Source organism: Ammodytes marinus (genome assembly GCF_949987685.1).
Source record: "Ammodytes marinus genome assembly, chromosome: 5".
Classification (NCBI taxonomy): Eukaryota; Metazoa; Chordata; class Actinopteri; order Uranoscopiformes; family Ammodytidae; genus Ammodytes; species Ammodytes marinus.
In genome coordinates, this window is record NC_137234.1 from 13,206,331 (window position 1) to 13,222,411 (window position 16,081).

The 16,081-nt window shown below is 41.9% G+C and overlaps 2 protein-coding genes across 2 annotated transcripts; both read left to right on the forward strand.

Moving 5' to 3' along the window:
• On the forward strand, positions 1-10,997 carry myo5c (myosin VC). Its single transcript, XM_080027138.1, has 40 exons — positions 1-130; positions 538-648; positions 743-914; positions 1,036-1,180; positions 1,267-1,423; positions 1,514-1,657; positions 1,742-1,823; positions 1,980-2,087; positions 2,204-2,313; positions 2,431-2,696; positions 2,792-2,873; positions 2,979-3,119; positions 3,250-3,372; positions 3,525-3,608; positions 3,776-3,907; positions 4,036-4,133; positions 4,227-4,313; positions 4,407-4,518; positions 4,611-4,822; positions 4,918-5,083; positions 5,182-5,328; positions 5,407-5,571; positions 5,686-5,779; positions 5,858-5,921; positions 6,010-6,284; positions 6,496-6,559; positions 6,650-6,730; positions 6,832-7,012; positions 7,123-7,216; positions 7,309-7,372; positions 7,466-7,634; positions 7,744-7,828; positions 7,919-8,017; positions 8,161-8,315; positions 8,557-8,646; positions 8,752-8,902; positions 9,253-9,538; positions 9,622-9,796; positions 9,880-9,960; positions 10,270-10,997. The coding sequence occupies exons 1-40, from the start codon at positions 104-106 to the stop codon at positions 10,420-10,422; spliced, it is 5,232 nt and encodes a 1,743-aa protein (XP_079883264.1). The 5' UTR covers positions 1-103; the 3' UTR covers positions 10,423-10,997.
• A 386-nt stretch (positions 10,998-11,383) lies between these two features.
• On the forward strand, positions 11,384-14,882 carry gnb5a (guanine nucleotide binding protein (G protein), beta 5a; the record flags this gene model as incomplete). Its single annotated transcript, XM_080028237.1, has 10 exons — positions 11,384-11,490; positions 12,141-12,277; positions 12,424-12,465; positions 12,965-13,041; positions 13,157-13,289; positions 13,670-13,813; positions 13,900-13,991; positions 14,347-14,395; positions 14,478-14,574; positions 14,710-14,882. Exons 1-10 carry the CDS (start codon positions 11,400-11,402, stop codon positions 14,880-14,882), a joined length of 1,035 nt encoding a protein of 344 aa, XP_079884363.1. The 5' UTR covers positions 11,384-11,399.
• Between the last annotated feature and the right edge of the window lie 1,199 nt (positions 14,883-16,081).

The window sequence follows — 16,081 nt, forward strand, 5'->3', positions numbered from 1 at the left end:
GGAAGACCTTCGCTGGCAACTTGGAAAGTTCAGTGATACAGCAGGTGATAAACAAATATACTGAAGGGAGAAGTTAGGTAGCCTATAACGATAATGCACAAAAATGGCTTTGTTGGAACTGTACACCGAGGTAAGAAAAAGCTCTTTATTAGCTCTGTCTTTATTAAACTACAGTATAGAGACTTAAAGGTTTTTTGTTGTTTTATCGAGACATATGGAAACGTTGTCAAGGCTCAGACAAGTTGCATGGATGTATAGAGGGTTGGGGCCAAATGATTTTAAACTATAAATGATCAACTGTTAACTCAACTTTTTAAAATGTCACCTTTTATATAGATTAACATCAATGATTTGGGGTTACATTATAAATGAATGGTTCCTCCTAGTTAATTATGTAGGCTAAATACTGACACAAGGAATAGTATAACATTCACAGTGTTATAGGCCTACTGTATGTTGTAATACTATATTGTACTGTACTATAGTAAGTATTGATACTTTTTTTTTAAACTTAACCACTGAAATCTTCCACTTCAGTACAACAGGGTGTGGATACCAGATGCAGAAAATGTGTGGAAATCAGCCGAGATTATTAAGGACTTTCATTTTGGGAACAATGCTCTTGAATTGCTACTTGAAGATGGCAGTGTGAGTAAAAGTTTGACTAATGAAGCCCTTCACATTTAACTGCATTGGGTACATGCTACTGTACTCTTGATTATGACCTGCTGTCACTGTGCAGGAGTACTCCCATCCTGTGGACCCGTCAAAACCTCAACTCCCTCCTCTTCGTAACCCGGACATCTTGGTGGGGGAGAACGACCTCACCGCTCTCAGCTACCTGCATGAACCCGCCGTCCTGCACAATCTTAAAGTGCGATTTGTGGAGTCCAGAATCATCTACACCTACTGCGGTATTGTTGAGACAAACCTTTGGCTGGCTCTGTCAGCCTTTAACTAAGCACTTTGAGGTGACAGTTATTGGCAGTTTGTGATCTTTGCTCAGCCAGTGCTGTTTCCCCATTTCATTTTCAGGTATTATACTGGTAGCCGTAAATCCATACAAACAGCTTCATATCTACGGAGATGCAATCATTCATGCTTACTCAGGCCAGAACATGGGGGACATGGACCCTCATATATTTGCCGTGGCAGAGGAAGCTTACAAACAGATGGCCAGGTAAATAAAGCCTGAAATGACCACTTGAAGTTGAAAAAAAAATTACATTATGTACCTGTACAGTACATTCCCATTTTTTTTCACAGAAACCACAAGAACCAGTCCATCATCGTCAGTGGCGAATCCGGAGCCGGCAAAACAGTGTCTGCCCGATACACTATGAGGTACTTTGCTGTAGTGAGCAAATCTGGAAGCAAGACTCGAGTTGAAGACAAAGTCCTGGCTTCCAATCCAATAACGGAGGTATGTTTTCTCTCTCCACTTAACTGGAGAAGAAAAATGCTAAATGATTCAGTACTGTGACGGTGTTGAACTATGACTTTCTGTCAATAGGCAATAGGAAATGCAAAGACTATCAGGAATGACAACAGCAGCCGCTTTGGGAAATACACGGAGATCAGCTTTGACAAGAGGCACCGGATCATCGGAGCAAACATGAGAACCTATCTCTTAGAGAAATCCAGAGTTATTTCTCAGGTAGTATATGAGATGAAGACAACAGCGATATATCTATGATTCTTGTATCCGAGCCAACAATAATGATACTCTTGTTTTATTCAGACAGACAACGAGCGAAACTACCACATATTCTACCAGATGTGTTCCTGTGCTCACCTGCCGGAGTTCAAGAATCTAAGACTGTGTGAGTTTTTGTACAGCCGGTGTTTCACCCGCCACTGTGTTTAATTCTGATTCACGTAGAAGACACACCCAGGTCTGGCAATCATACGTATGTTTATTGTGGGATTATTTTTTTCAAAACTTTTAACAGCTCGTGACATGTTCATTTAATCTGCAGTGAGTGCAGATAAATTCCGGTACACCTGCATGGGCGGTGACATCACAATCGAAGGTGTAGATGACAAGAAAGACATGGAAGAGACTCGGCGGACATTCTCACTGCTGGGTAAAACAAAATGAAAACGCTTCCGCTGTCAGACTCTCACATCGATTAGTGTTTACAGAGTTTACAAGTGTTAGCTTTACCCCCCTCTCTCTCTCCCTCTCTGTCTGCTTCCCCAGGGTTAAAGGAAGACTTTCTGTCAGATGTGTTCAAAGTTTTGGCAGCCATTCTGCATCTGGGAAATGTGGAAATCGTTAATAACTCTGGACGTGACAAATCGTCAGTTCCTGTGAGCCTCAACTCTCCAAACCTTAAATTGCTTTTTTTCTTGCTTGATCTTAAAACTTTTTACCTGCTTTGTTCAATACGAAACATGATTACATATCTATCTTCTGACATTTTGCAGCTCAGGGATCCACACCTGGTAATCTTCTGTGAGTTGCTGGGCGTGAGTGCAAAGGAGTTGGTGCGTTGGCTGTGCCATAGGAGGATCGTTCTGGTGGCTGAGACAGTGGTGAAACCGGTGCCCAAGGAGCGGGCGGTCAATTCCAGGGATGCCCTCGCCAAGCAAATCTACGCCCATCTCTTTGACTGTGTTATTAAAAGCATCAACACAGCATTACAGGTCCCAGGAAAGCAACACGCTTTCATAGGCGTTCTGGACATTTATGGGTAAAGCAGATACAGTGATTATTTTTTTTCTTCAGGTGCTTCTTGATTCTCGACCGCCCTTTTTTATATGGTCTTTGATATCCTTTTGTCCCCAGCTTCGAAACGTTTGATGTCAACAGCTTTGAACAGTTTTGTATCAACTATGCAAATGAGAAGCTTCAACAGCAGTTCAACTTGGTATGCGTCGCCGTCGTCCCGCATCATCTCAAATCACTGCATGCTGCATCCCTGTCTATGAGCTCACAGGGGTTATTCTCTTGTCTTTCTTATTTCGTTAATCAGCATGTGTTTAAGCTGGAGCAAGAGGAGTACATGAAGGAGGACATCCCGTGGACGTTGATAGATTTTTATGACAATCAGCCGGTCATTGACCTGATCGAAGCAAAGCTGGGGATCCTGGACTTGCTGGATGAAGAATGTTTGGTAACTTAAACAGACTAGACTTCACGTGAACCTTTACTCTTCTGTTTTCCATTAACTCTCCATTGTGTTTTTATGGTTGCTGCATGTCCTATACAGCTCACTACATACTGTATGTCTCTCTACTTCACAGTTTCCTCAGGGCACTGATCAAAGCTGGCTGCAGAAGCTGTTTAACTACCTCGCTTCCAATCCTCTGTTTGAGAAGCCCCGGTTATCCAATGAGGCATTTGTGATACAACACTTTGCAGACAAGGTGACGTTCCTGTGACCCATAGAAACACATGTCCAGCGTAGTGTAGCACAAAACTGACTCCTGCTACTATTGACCATGAATGCTTTTGGAACCCCTAAAAGAAAGAAAGAAAGAAAGACAACTCTTTTGAAACTACGTGCGTTCATTAACAGGTGGAATATCAATGCAGAGGGTTCCTTGAAAAGAACAGAGACACTCTCTATGAAGAACTGGTTGACGTTATTAGAGTCAGTGAGGTATTTAAACGACCCTTCCATCTTTGTTTTTCAATTTTTCCACGTATCACTGTGGCTAGAAATGAAAGATAACAATTGAAAGTGTCTGGATTATTAATGCCTAACCCTTCCAACATTGCCTTTTCTCTCTTTTTTATCACATTTCTCCTGCTTCAAACTGTTATCAGTTCCCTTTTCTGGCCAACTTTTTCCAAGAGGAGGAGCTAAGCACTGTGAACAGGAGAGGTGTTAAAGTAAGGCCTGCCAGGCCCAGAGTGAAACCAGCCAATAAACAGCTGAGAACCTCTGTGGGAGATAAGGTGTCAATGTTTACTCACTGGAGAATGAACTCCAGCGTTCCCCATAATATTCTGTATTTACCAGTGTGCGCAAACATTTATATCTTGTATTTTTTATCATTTCTTGTGAACTTTGTGGTTGAACGTAGTTTTGCAGCTCCCTCTCTTTACTGATGGAAACACTGAACGCTACCATACCTCACTATGTACGCTGCGTTAAGCCCAACGATGAGAAGCTCCCATTTGAGTGAGTGCCGATTTAAAGTGCATTTCAACACAATCCAGTCTGCATTAACGTTTTGGTTTTAAGTGAGTGTTTGCATGTTTGTTCACTTTTTAGATATGACTCAAGAAGGGTGGTGCAGCAGCTGCGAGCCTGCGGAGTCCTTGAAACTATTCGTATCAGTGCACAGAGCTATCCGTCCAGGTGATGCTCTGTTGATTCTTTAGGACATCAAAAAAATCACAATATTCCCATGTCCATCATAGGCTCATATTGTAATGGCTTTTTGGTTTGCAGGTGGACATACAATGAGTTTTACAGCCGGTACTGTATCCTCATGTCGCATCAGGAGGCCGACCTCGGTGACAAGAAACAGACCTGCAGGAACGTGCTGCAGAGGTTGATTCAGGTCAGAATTAGGATCTGCCTTTTAAACACAACAAAAAGTATACACAAATATACAATACAGTGTCATTCATTTCATGTGTTTTATCCCCGCAGGACCCAAACCAATACAAGTTCGGTCGCACGAAGATCTTCTTCCGAGCCGGTCAGGTGGCGTATCTGGAGAAGCTACGCCTGGACCGACTGAGAGGGGCGTGTGTGACCATCCAGAAACACTTCCGGGGATGGAGGGTGAGGAGGAAGTACCAGCGCATGAGAGAGGCGGCCATTATCCTCCAGCAGTACATCCGCGGAACCAGGACAATTCGGTAAGATGGGGGTTCACTTGTGGTTTTGTTGTCCTGCATCCCTCTTGTTTGGTGTCTGATAGGATTCTGACACACGTCTGTTTGTATTCCTGCAGTAAAACAGTGAGTGCGGCGATGCTGAAGCAGGGCTGGGCAGCGATGGTCATCCAGAGACACTGGAGAGGTTACCGTATGAGGCAGATCTACCATTTGGTCCGCCTGGCCACCATCACCATCCAGGCCTTCACACGAGGCTGGATGGCCCGGGAACGCTACAAGATGGTCTGTAACTGCTGGGTTCATTTTTTTTTCATTCGAGTCATTTAGTAAGATGAAAAAAAAATGCCCTGATGCCCTGCAATCTCTTTGTCAATTCTTAGATGATGAAGGAGCACAAAGCCGTGGTGATACAGAAGTATACCAGAGCGTGGCTGGCACGGCGGCGTTTTCGAACCACGCGTCGGCTGGTTATGAATGTCCAGCTGTCCTTCAGGGTGCAGAAGCTCAGGAAAAAGATTGATGAACAGGTAAAAAAGATGCTTCCAGAGTTACCTTGGCAGTGGCTTTCGTGTAGAGAACGTAACTGAATCCCTGTGTCCTTACAGAACAAAGAGAACCGCGGGTTGATGGAGAGGCTGACGAGCTTGGCCGCCTCCCACTCTCAAACCGTGGACAGGCTTCATGGGGTGGAGGCACAGCTGGAAAAATCCACCAATCAGAAGGCATCTGTGGAGGCCAGAGTGAAGAAAGGGAAAGAAGATGCTGAGCTGGTCAGTTTTTGAAGATGATGCTTGATGATTTAATGAAGTTGTTTGTGTCTTTGTGTACTCATAGAGCAGACTTGACCAGCCCTTTTAAAAGATATATTTTCATTCTTGCTCCAGACTATTTCACAGCTTCAATCGGAAAAAGATGCACTAAAGCTTGAACAGCAGAACTTGGAGAAAAAGTTTGAAACTACGACCAGAGAGGCCAAAGGTAAAAGGAATTAACATTCCATGTAGACCGTTTGCTACCTTTCACACAGGTCAACAATTTGTTTTTCCATTTTTACAGAGAGCTTTGATCGAATAAAGATGACTCTTGTAGAAGAGAAAGAGTATGAAGAAAGACTTAGAAAGTAAGTCAAGGAAATGTGCAAGTCTACAGCACGGGGCAAGTACTGTTTTCAGTCAAAACAAATTTTGACTCGATTGATTCCTTGGCAGAATTGCAGAGAACAACACCGATATCCAGAGGCAGGACCACGAGAAGGAGGTTGAAAGTCTGAAAGATGAAATAAAGAGGCTGAAGGAGAGCAGAGTCAGCCTCCAGAGAAAGATAGAGGAGGAGGGGCAGGTGAACGCTGACCTGCAGGACCAGGTCGTCCAGCTCACCAAGCACGTCAAGGCCATTCCCGAGCTACGCAGAGATCTCAGCAGCCTGCAAAATCAGAAAAACAACATGGAGCGAAATATGAAAGAACAGTCGGAACGAGCAAGAGGTGCAGACTTCTACTTATTTACCTTCAGTTAAAGGAAAAGTTCAACATATTAAATGTTTAGCTTTTTTGCCTCACTCTCTCCGGCTCAATCTTTTGAACCGCTCCCCTTGACTACCAGTGTTTGAGCTAAGTTAACCTGGATGAGAGACCTTTGAATTATATTCCCTAGTATATAAATTAAGACAGCATCTTTACGATTTTTTTTCCGCAGCTAAGATGAAAGATATCACGAGACAACTTCTCGGCGGTGTTGTCGAAGAGGAGGTTCTTCTGGGGTAAAATCTAAATATTTTAACCTTTCCCGAATTCTAGTTTTAAACTTGTTTTTAGGCATTTCAGTTCACACAAAATGTTTCTCCACGAAGGCTTACTCCAGACGACAACGAGAAGATCTATGAGGTTGAAGATGTGCTGGTGGCCTTCGACGGCCTACAGAAAGCTTCCAGGTCTGTCATAGCGGTTCCATTCAATTAATATCATTTGTTGTTAATTTTTTTAAACCTGTGCGACAAAACTGCATACGCTTGATTCCCCATTTTGATGGCAGAATACTGGAAAACCACCAGAGGGAGCAGAAGGAAAGCTTTGAGACTCAAATTGGGGGATTGAAATTGAAAGTGGACCACCTTGAAAATGAGAACAGCAAGTTGCAAAACTTGTTCCAGGAGAAGAGTAACGTCAACGAGAATATTCGCCATGAGGTGTCCAGGCTCAGCAGTGAGAACTCTGTGAGTTATTGCATCTTTGAAACAGTGGTACGTTTATTGTTGATAGATATATGTGAAGCAAAACCTACCACCATGATCTGGGCTTTCCCTTTGCTTGATGTGATGGGCAGAGTATCCCGGAGCTGAAACAGCAGGTGTCAGAGCTGCAGAAGCAAAAACAAGAATTGGAGGCCCACGCAGAAGAGCAGAGCAGAGAACTAGCAGGTAGGTCTGGATTGTTTTTTTCCCCACTATGAAGCTCTTCTGCAGATTAGTATATAACTTTTGTTCATCTTTTTGTCCGTGTCATCCCAAAGAAAAAACTGAGGAGATCACTAACGTTCTTGAAAAGAGGATTCAAACGGAGAGCTCACAACGCAGGTAAAATATGCAGTTGTGTTTGTTTGCTTGATTTGACGGCGTGATGGTCAATCCTGCGTCCTGTCCTGATTTCTTTTTGTTTGCTTATTTCAGGCACTTTGAGGAGAAAGCTGAAGAGCTGGAGGAGCTGAAGAGTGCACTCCAAGGCCAAGTAGAGGATCTGGAAGAGGAGAAGGATCACTTGAAGAGAAAGCTGCAGATGGAAAGCGAGGCCAAGGGCAAACTGAGACAGGAGACTTCACGGTTAACTGCTGAGAATATGGTGCGTCTCGGTGTGGATACGTAGAGGGGTTTACGAGCGAGTGCGAGTTGGAGATGCAGGTCTGGTCTGAATGAAAGACGACAAGTGATAATTCTGCTTTTCCTTTCAGGACTTCGAAGAGCAGCTCGACCAGAGAGACAGATTAATAAAGAAACTCCAGAATCAGTTGAAGAGCCTTGAAACGTCACAGAAAGGTAGCACTTCTTTGGCTTTGCATTGTAAAACAAAAACAAAAAAAACATCAAACATCTCCATATTCATCACTTTATATGTTACCCACACAGCCAAGCAAACGTCTGCGCCTGCCGTTCCCAAAGATTTCCTTGGCATGTTGGAGTACAAGAGAGAGGATGAACCCCGGCTCATTCAAAACATCATCCTGGGTATTCTGCCTCTGTATTGTCTCTAATAGAATAATATAGTCCTATTAAAGCCATTAGTTTGTCTGCCTTCCTCTGCGTATGTGCTGGCAAAGCATCTCTGTGATTTTATAATAGGTTAATGAAATGTGCTTCATTACTCACAGACCTGAAGCCCAGAGGTGTGGGGGTGAGTATGATCCTCGGTCTGCCGGCTTACGTCCTCTTCATGTGCGTCCGCCACGCCGACTACCTGAACGATGAGGTCAAGCTCAAGTCTCTCATGAACGCCATCATCGGCGCTGTCAAAAAAGTCGTCATGGTGAGGTTAACAGTCAATCGAGCAGCATTTATCTTGACTGTAGATTTGTTTAATAAACAATGAGCACAATCCAAAACAATTGTTATTCACATCCATATCTAAGTTTAAGGCCACTAGTTTGTTAGCAGTGGTTTAGTTTGCTAGATTTTACCTTTGTGATATATTATGATCTGAAAAGGTTAAAGAGAAAGTATACTGTTCAATCTGCATAAGTAAATACTTTTTTTTAATTTTGTTTCAGAGTCACCCCAAAGACTTTGAGTTGCTGTCCTTCTGGCTCTCAAACACATATCATCTGCTCAACTGTCTGAAGCAGTACAGCGGGGAGGAGGTTTGAACTCACTGATTTTACCCTGTCTGCACTCCGGTCCTTTTTGTCTGTAGGCAAAGGCGTGTTCTGACATTAACTTTTATTTTTGCTCTCTGTTCACGAAAGGAGTTCATGAAACAAAACACTCCTCGCCAGAGCAAGAACTGTTTGAAGAACTTTGATTTGTCGGAGCACAGACAGATTTTCAGCGACCTGGCCATCAACATCTACCACCAGTTTATCTCGGTGATGGAAAAGAGCCTCGCTCCTTCAATTGGTATCTTGCAAATCTCATCATTATCACATTCAGATTTTTGATTGCGGGCATTCTGTATAAGCAACCTTAAAGCGATTCTGGAGAATGCTTGTTGTGTGTGCTGAAACAAAACTGGTGTTAATACACAGCCTAGGCTCTGTAAACGGGCATGTTGCTAGCTATGCTGGGCCCCTTTGTTGACATACCCTTTGTTTACCATTTTATCGAGCCTGTGCTGTGTATCAACACTGGTTGTTCTTTTGTGCGTGCACACACAGTACTGATAAAAAGTGATTTTGTCAGCAATCATTCTCTGGAATCGATGACTCCACCTGCTTTAAATGTCGCTGCTTCACTCTCTTGTCTGTCAGTGCCAGGTATGTTGGAGCACGAGAGCTTACAGGGGATTTCTAGCATGAAACCGACGGGCTTCAGGAAGCGCTCCAACAGCATCTTTGAGGACTCTGAGGCGTCCACCATCTCCTCCATTATTCAACAGCTCAGTGCCTTCCACTCCACCATGGCCCAACATGGCATGGAGCAGGGCCTCATCAAACAGGCCATCAAACAGCTCTTCTTCCTCGTTGGTGCCACCACGCTCAACAACATCATGCTGCGCAAAGATATGTGCTCCTGCAGGAAAGGAATGCAAATCAGGTCTGTGTTACTTTCATGAGAATAAAAGAGATTTTTATTTTTCTACCGACTAAAATGAGCTCACAGCTTCTCTGTTTGTTTAGGTGCAACATTAGTTTCCTGGAGGAATGGCTGAAGGAGAAGGAGCTGCAGAGCTCTTATGCTATGGACACCTTGAAGCCGTTGTCTCAAGTGGCCTGGTTGCTGCAGGTCAACAAGTCCACTGATGACGACGCCAAGGAGATAACTGAGAAATGCACCGAGCTCAACCCGGTTCAGGTGCTTTATTCATGTCGCATGTGCGGTCATTTTTGATGCAAAAATCAAGCTTCCCATTGATCTAAACCTTATTCAATTTGTAGATTGTCAAGATTTTGAACTCCTACACACCCATCGATGATTTTGAGAAAAGAGTGACGTCGTCATTTGTCCGCAAAGTTCAGGTGAGCTGTGTTGTTGTTTTTTCTAATTCAAGTGTAATGAGCCTTTCTCATTAGCTATGAGGAACTCTGAAATATTTCTGAAACAGTCAAATGTTTCCTCTGATTCTCATTAATGACATGTAACAGCAAACGTCTCATGAGGTCTCCATTAGTGCAAATAATGCTATTTTTTATATAGTTTTTCTCAATGCAATAGAATTCACACAAACTGAAAGTTCCTCGTTGCCTCTTTAAAATACAGTCGTGAAAGACGCATTCTCCTGCCATAATAGTGCTTCACTGAATATTCCAATGTGTTCCTTGTTGCAGTCGTTACTACAGGACCGTGAAGGGTCCACTCAGCTGATGCTGGACTCAGACTATCGTTTCCAGGTCACGTTTCCTTTCTGCCCGTCTTCACAGGCTCTTGAGCTGCTGCAGGTCCCCAACAGCCTTCATCTGGGCTTCCTAACCAGGATCTGACGCAGCCAAAACTTTGACCCTTCACTCCCCATTACTGATTCATAGTCCAGTGGCCTATGGCTGTATATGTATCTGTAATTACTGTAAACACTTTTAAATTAACAATGTATACACCATATATAGGTATGTAGGGTTTTTGTCAAGTTCCTCCAGTGGAAGGAAATGTTTTTAATGTTATTAAAGCTGATAATAGTAAATTAACCGACTAATTGAGATGAGTGTTGCATCTCCAAGGTGAAGATTTGTTGTAAACTAACATTCATCAACTGTTCAAACAAAAGACAGTAGCCCTCGGTTTTATTTCCCAACATCAATCATCTAAATGCTGTCTCAAAGCCTTTTACAATTCTAGTGACTTCTTCAAACGTACTTGTTTTTATAATTCTTGCTTAGCAAGTCCAATTGAAGTATATTGATTATAAAAATACTGAAATAAGAGCCAATTAAATAAGAGCCATGTGGATTGAATTTTATCTAGATAGTTAAAGCTCCCAAAAAACATGACTTCATTGTTAAAAGGGAAAGTGGAATCAACTATTTGTAAATGTATTTTGAATAATTCACTCAAGACTTGACTAAATCACATTTTAATAGGCAATTTCATTAAAAGTATTTCTTGTAACAGATTTTGTAGCAATTTTATATTTTTCCTTGATTGCATTGAAATAAAATATGTAATCTGTTCAAATAAAACCACTTGTACCTGCTTTTATTTTTTGTGCACCTCAAACAGTAGCCTATTGTATACGGATGAATTATTTAGCTGTAGCGGCCGTGCGTTGCTTAGGATGCAGCCTCACCAGGATGCAGGTTCCTCCTCCTCTGGAAACTGGAGGAGCATCTTCGCCCTGTGACGTCATGACAGCAGCATCAGCTGTTAGCTCTGCTTTAAGCCTTTTCGCTGCCGATCGCTGCCTGCATAAAGGAAATATATGAGATCCCCTCTAATCCCTGAAATGGCGACACATGAGGTACAGATGAATGAGACTCTGACCCACCTCAAAACGGAATCGGAGACGCTGAAGACGAAGCTGGAGGAGGAGAGAGCGAAGCTGCACGATGTCGAGCGTGAGTGCTGAAAAAATATGGAGAGGCCTTTGGTTCCCCTCCGCATTCTCAGTGCGACGGGATAATAATAACCGCGAAACTTCTCTCGCCTCATATAGCCAGATGTAGGTTATTTTAGTTGAAACGTTGCCAGTTGTGCGGGGATGCGAATTTGTCGACACCGATTGTTGTCCTGTCGTTGCCTCAGACTTCTCCAAGCTGTTTGTGTGCCTCCCCATTTTTTACAGCCAAGTGCGTCCATCCGATTTTAAGTGGTTTTGTCCAATCATGTAACAGTCAGCAATAAGGCAAATGTTTGTGATGTTAAATGTTTTTGCTAAATTTGGGTGAATTCAAATACAACTAGAAACAGTCCTGTCTATGTGTAGCCTAATGCATGTTTTATGAGATGCTCCCACAAACTAATGGACAGATCAATCAATGATGAATTTAATATTTTCCTCCTATTGAGTGTAGGCCTGCATTAGTATTATTGCTGTCAGGGAGCATTATTCAAAGGTGTATACAGTGTAGTGGTTTGATGTATTGGGAATTTTCTGTGTGTGTGTGTGTGTGTGTGTGTGTGTGTGTGTGTGTGTGTGTGTGTGTGTGTGTGTGTGTGTGTGTGTGTGTGTGTGTGTGTGTGCATGTGTGTGCATGTGTGTCTGCAGTACACCAGGTGGCGGAGAAGGTGGATGGGCTGGGACAGTTTATCATGAAGACCAGGAGAACTCTGAAGGGACATGGCAACAAAGTTCTGTGTATGGACTGGTGTAAGGACAAGAGGAGGATCGTCAGCTCCTCACAGGTCTATACAAACTCTGTGATCCTGTTGTTTCTGCTTTAAACTCTTTAAACTGATACCCCATCTTCTTGTTAACTGGATAGCCAGTTTTTAATTGGATAAAATGTGTTTTTATTAATATTGCACTAATTTCTAATGTCTTGATGCAGGATGGAAAAGTGATTGTATGGGACGCTTTCACTACCAACAAGGTAACTTTTCTTTTGCTGTTGCTGCAGAATGACTAATGAAAATGTTCTAAAAGCATTTTCACAGTTTATCCGTTCCTATACCGCATCCTCCCACAAGCTTCTAACAAACGTTATTTTGATATGCAAATATCAACAATACATGTAAAAACATGAGAAACAGCAAAAATGACATTTCCCTAAAAACACGAAGCAAAAAAGAATCTACAGTATAAAGCACATCAGCAGGATATCTTCACTGCGCTATGATGCAAAATATGCTAAGTCCCCTTTGTATGAATGTGGATGGGAGGGAAGGGACACCAGAAGTTGCTAGCAGAGTTCAAGATTGACCCCCCAAAAAAATCTAAAAATGTCTTTGAGAGTGTTTTTGGACAAACTGTAACCGCTATTGTCTAACAGACTATAGCTTACTGCTCTGCTCTAATTAGGCAGAATGAATTGGATTCATGTTGCTGTACCGGTGCGGCTCATGCAGCTTTGTCTTTTTGATGTTTATTAGGAGCATGCTGTGACAATGCCGTGCACCTGGGTGATGGCCTGTGCCTACGCCCCGTCCGGCTGCGCTGTAGCTTGTGGGTAAGTATCTCGCTGTCCGTTATGATCCAAATGTGGAGGACAATCTGTTTGTTTTTCTTTTTTTTTGTTTTTTTTTGTTTATCTTTTATTAACTGGATTTTGGTATCTGCTACAGGGGCCTGGACAACAAATGCTCCGTGTACCCTCTGTCTCTGGACAAGAATGAGAACCTGGCTGCAAAAAAGAAGTCTGTGGCCATGCACACTAACTACCTGTCTGCTTGTAGCTTCACCAACTCAGATATGCAGGTGAAAACACACACACACACACACACACACACACACACACACACACACACACACACACACACACACACACATAACCTACAGGTAAAAAGCTTTATTTTTTCAAAACTATTTCAATGATGCTTGATACTTTTCTATAGTTACTATTTTTTCTGTCATTATTCATCCGAAATCACTGCCTTCCATATTCCAGTGAGCCTCTCCCCCTTTGTTAATAATTCACAGCAGCCGGTTACTGCTGGGTTGATATCCTGGTCACATGATCCCCTACACGCCAAAGACAATCCATTTATAGCCCTGTGTCAGCTCATTCATTTTTTCTTAACTCCAGATCAGCCATTACTCTCCCTCATCACTGTCCTCACTGTATGCTTGTGTTTAAGATCCTGACGTCCAGTGGAGATGGGACTTGTGCATTATGGGATGTTGAAAGCGGGCAGCTGTTGCAGAGTTTCCATGGACACGCAGCGGACGTGCTCTGTCTGGACCTGGCCCCCTCTGAGACCGGAAACACGTTTGTCTCAGGGGTGAGTAAAAAGCTATTTATCATTTGTGCTTCACTGAAATATTTAAAAGTTTTTCTCACATTTTGCCTTATTCCAAATTACTGCAGGGCTGTGATAAGAAGGCCAATGTGTGGGACATGCGTTCAGGACAGTGTATTCAGTCCTTTGAAACTCATGAATCAGACATAAATAGTGTGCGGTAAGTGACTGCCTCTATATGGCTTCGTCAACTTTGAGTTCTGATATAAGTGTAGAGATGATGATCAAAAATGTTTATTTTTCAGTCGTTGATAAAAGTTGTCGATATTTTGAATCCGCTATGTATGTTACATTTTTTATAATTGTTAAAATGACTTTGTTCCACTTTATTTTTATTTGTTAAAATAACAACGGGACAATCCAGATAAAAGTTGATTTAAATGACCAAATTGTATGTCATTTGTTTTCTTACTACCATTAGGTGTCGCTAAAAGTCATGTTTTTTTAAATCCTCACATTTAAGAGAGTAATTAATTCCTCATTGTGGCTGTGTGTTGTTGTTGTTTTTTAAATAGATACTATCCCAGCGGAGATGCATTTGCGTCTGGCTCTGATGATGCTACAGTAAGTAAAAAAGATATTTAAAATCAGAAGTGCAACTGGAATCATATTGAAAATAGTTCTCTGACTCTAAACTTTGTTACAGTGTCGCCTGTATGACTTAAGGGCAGACAGAGAAGTGGCTATTTATTCCAAAGATAGCATCATATTTGGGGTCTCCAGTGTAGATTTCTCTCTCAGTGGTAAGACATATTCACTTTTCTCCCTTCAGTGTTATTCTGGTTACTCAACTAAACAGCAGTTAATGATTGTTTTTGTTTTTTTTACATTATATTAGTTACCCTGTTGAAAGCATATATGTTATTTTAATCCTTCAGGGCGGCTACTGTTTTGCGGCTACAACGACTACACCATAAACGTTTGGGATGTTCTCAAAGGAACACGGGTCTCTATTCTGTTTGGACACGAGAACCGCGTCAGTACACTGCGCGTTTCTCCAGATGGGACTGCCTTCTGCACGGGTTCCTGGGACCACACTCTTCGGGTATGACGTATGAGATGTCTCCATTGTTATGTTCTGGCCTAAAAACAACCTCAAACTGCTATGACTTTTCTGGTGATATATCTTACAACATCTACTGTTTTTCTTTTTTTCCCAGATCTGGGCTTAAGGATGAAGACACAGAGGATTCAATGGTAGACAGACAGACCTATACTGAAGACACACCGACATTTCTGTTTGCTAGAGTACAATCACAGAGATAGAGACTCAGTGCTGGTTGTACATAGGGCATATCAATGGCACTGTACAGTATATACTCCAGTCTTATGGCCAGGGTAGATTTACATATTTCTGAGATTCATTTACTCAACTGGCACGCTTGTATTACAGTATGACAGAAAGCAAACTGCACAGAAAAAATTACGTTTACAACTTGAGATGTAAAATGTATATTGCAAAAAATAACGTTGGTAGTGACTAGCATCTGTCTAGGATAGAAGTGACACAATAAAGTGATGTATTGTATGTGCCCGCATAAAGGACATTACTTATTATTTTATTTTTTGCACAAAAAATATGGGATACGAGTAAAGGAGAAGAGGAGCAGACAAGTTTATACATTTGGCCTCATGCCACAGACTGAGCAGGGAGGATGGGGTTGTCAGTCTGAAACCAATTAACATTGGATTGACATAAAATATTATGAACGAAATTTACAAATCTGTAGTTTATGAAAGATGGAAATAGAAATGTTTGTATCTTTAATTCCACACTCTTGTCTCTTCCATTACAGTAACTCACCTCACCTGCCAATACTATTCTAAAGTAAGATAAGCACATTTACAGGTGAACGTAAAATACACTAGGGCCTATGTTGGTTTGCCATCCCTATGATTTTAAACATATGGATTATCTGTCATCTCTGATTGTATCAGCCAGTCACTACAGACCCCCCAAACCTGTATTTCATCCTACTAAATATCTGAAAAATAATAATTATAATATATTATGTATAAAACATGTTTAAACTCTTAGAATGTTCTCCTTTTCATGCAGATGTCAAATGGCTGTACTTTCATATTTACTGTAAGTATTTTATTGTAGTTTAGTGTACAGCTATACAAGGGACTGTTTATTAAAGTATTATAAACATAATAAATTGAGTTTTGTATATCATTGCTTTTCATCATTTTTCTTTACCCTACCTTACCGTTTCACTTGTCTTATCTACTGAGCTATGTAGATCT

Bases quoted from the DNA above. Each gene is read 5' to 3' on its own strand.
- myo5c (XM_080027138.1), top strand. From the start codon at position 104: ATGGCTTTGTTGGAACTGTACACCGAG. The intron at 1,181-1,266 runs GTAAATAAAGCC...TTTTTTTCACAG, and splicing joins GCTTACAAACAGATGGCCAG to AAACCACAAGAACCAGTCCA. The intron at 6,731-6,831 runs GTCTGTCATAGC...TTTTGATGGCAG, and splicing joins GGCCTACAGAAAGCTTCCAG to AATACTGGAAAACCACCAGA.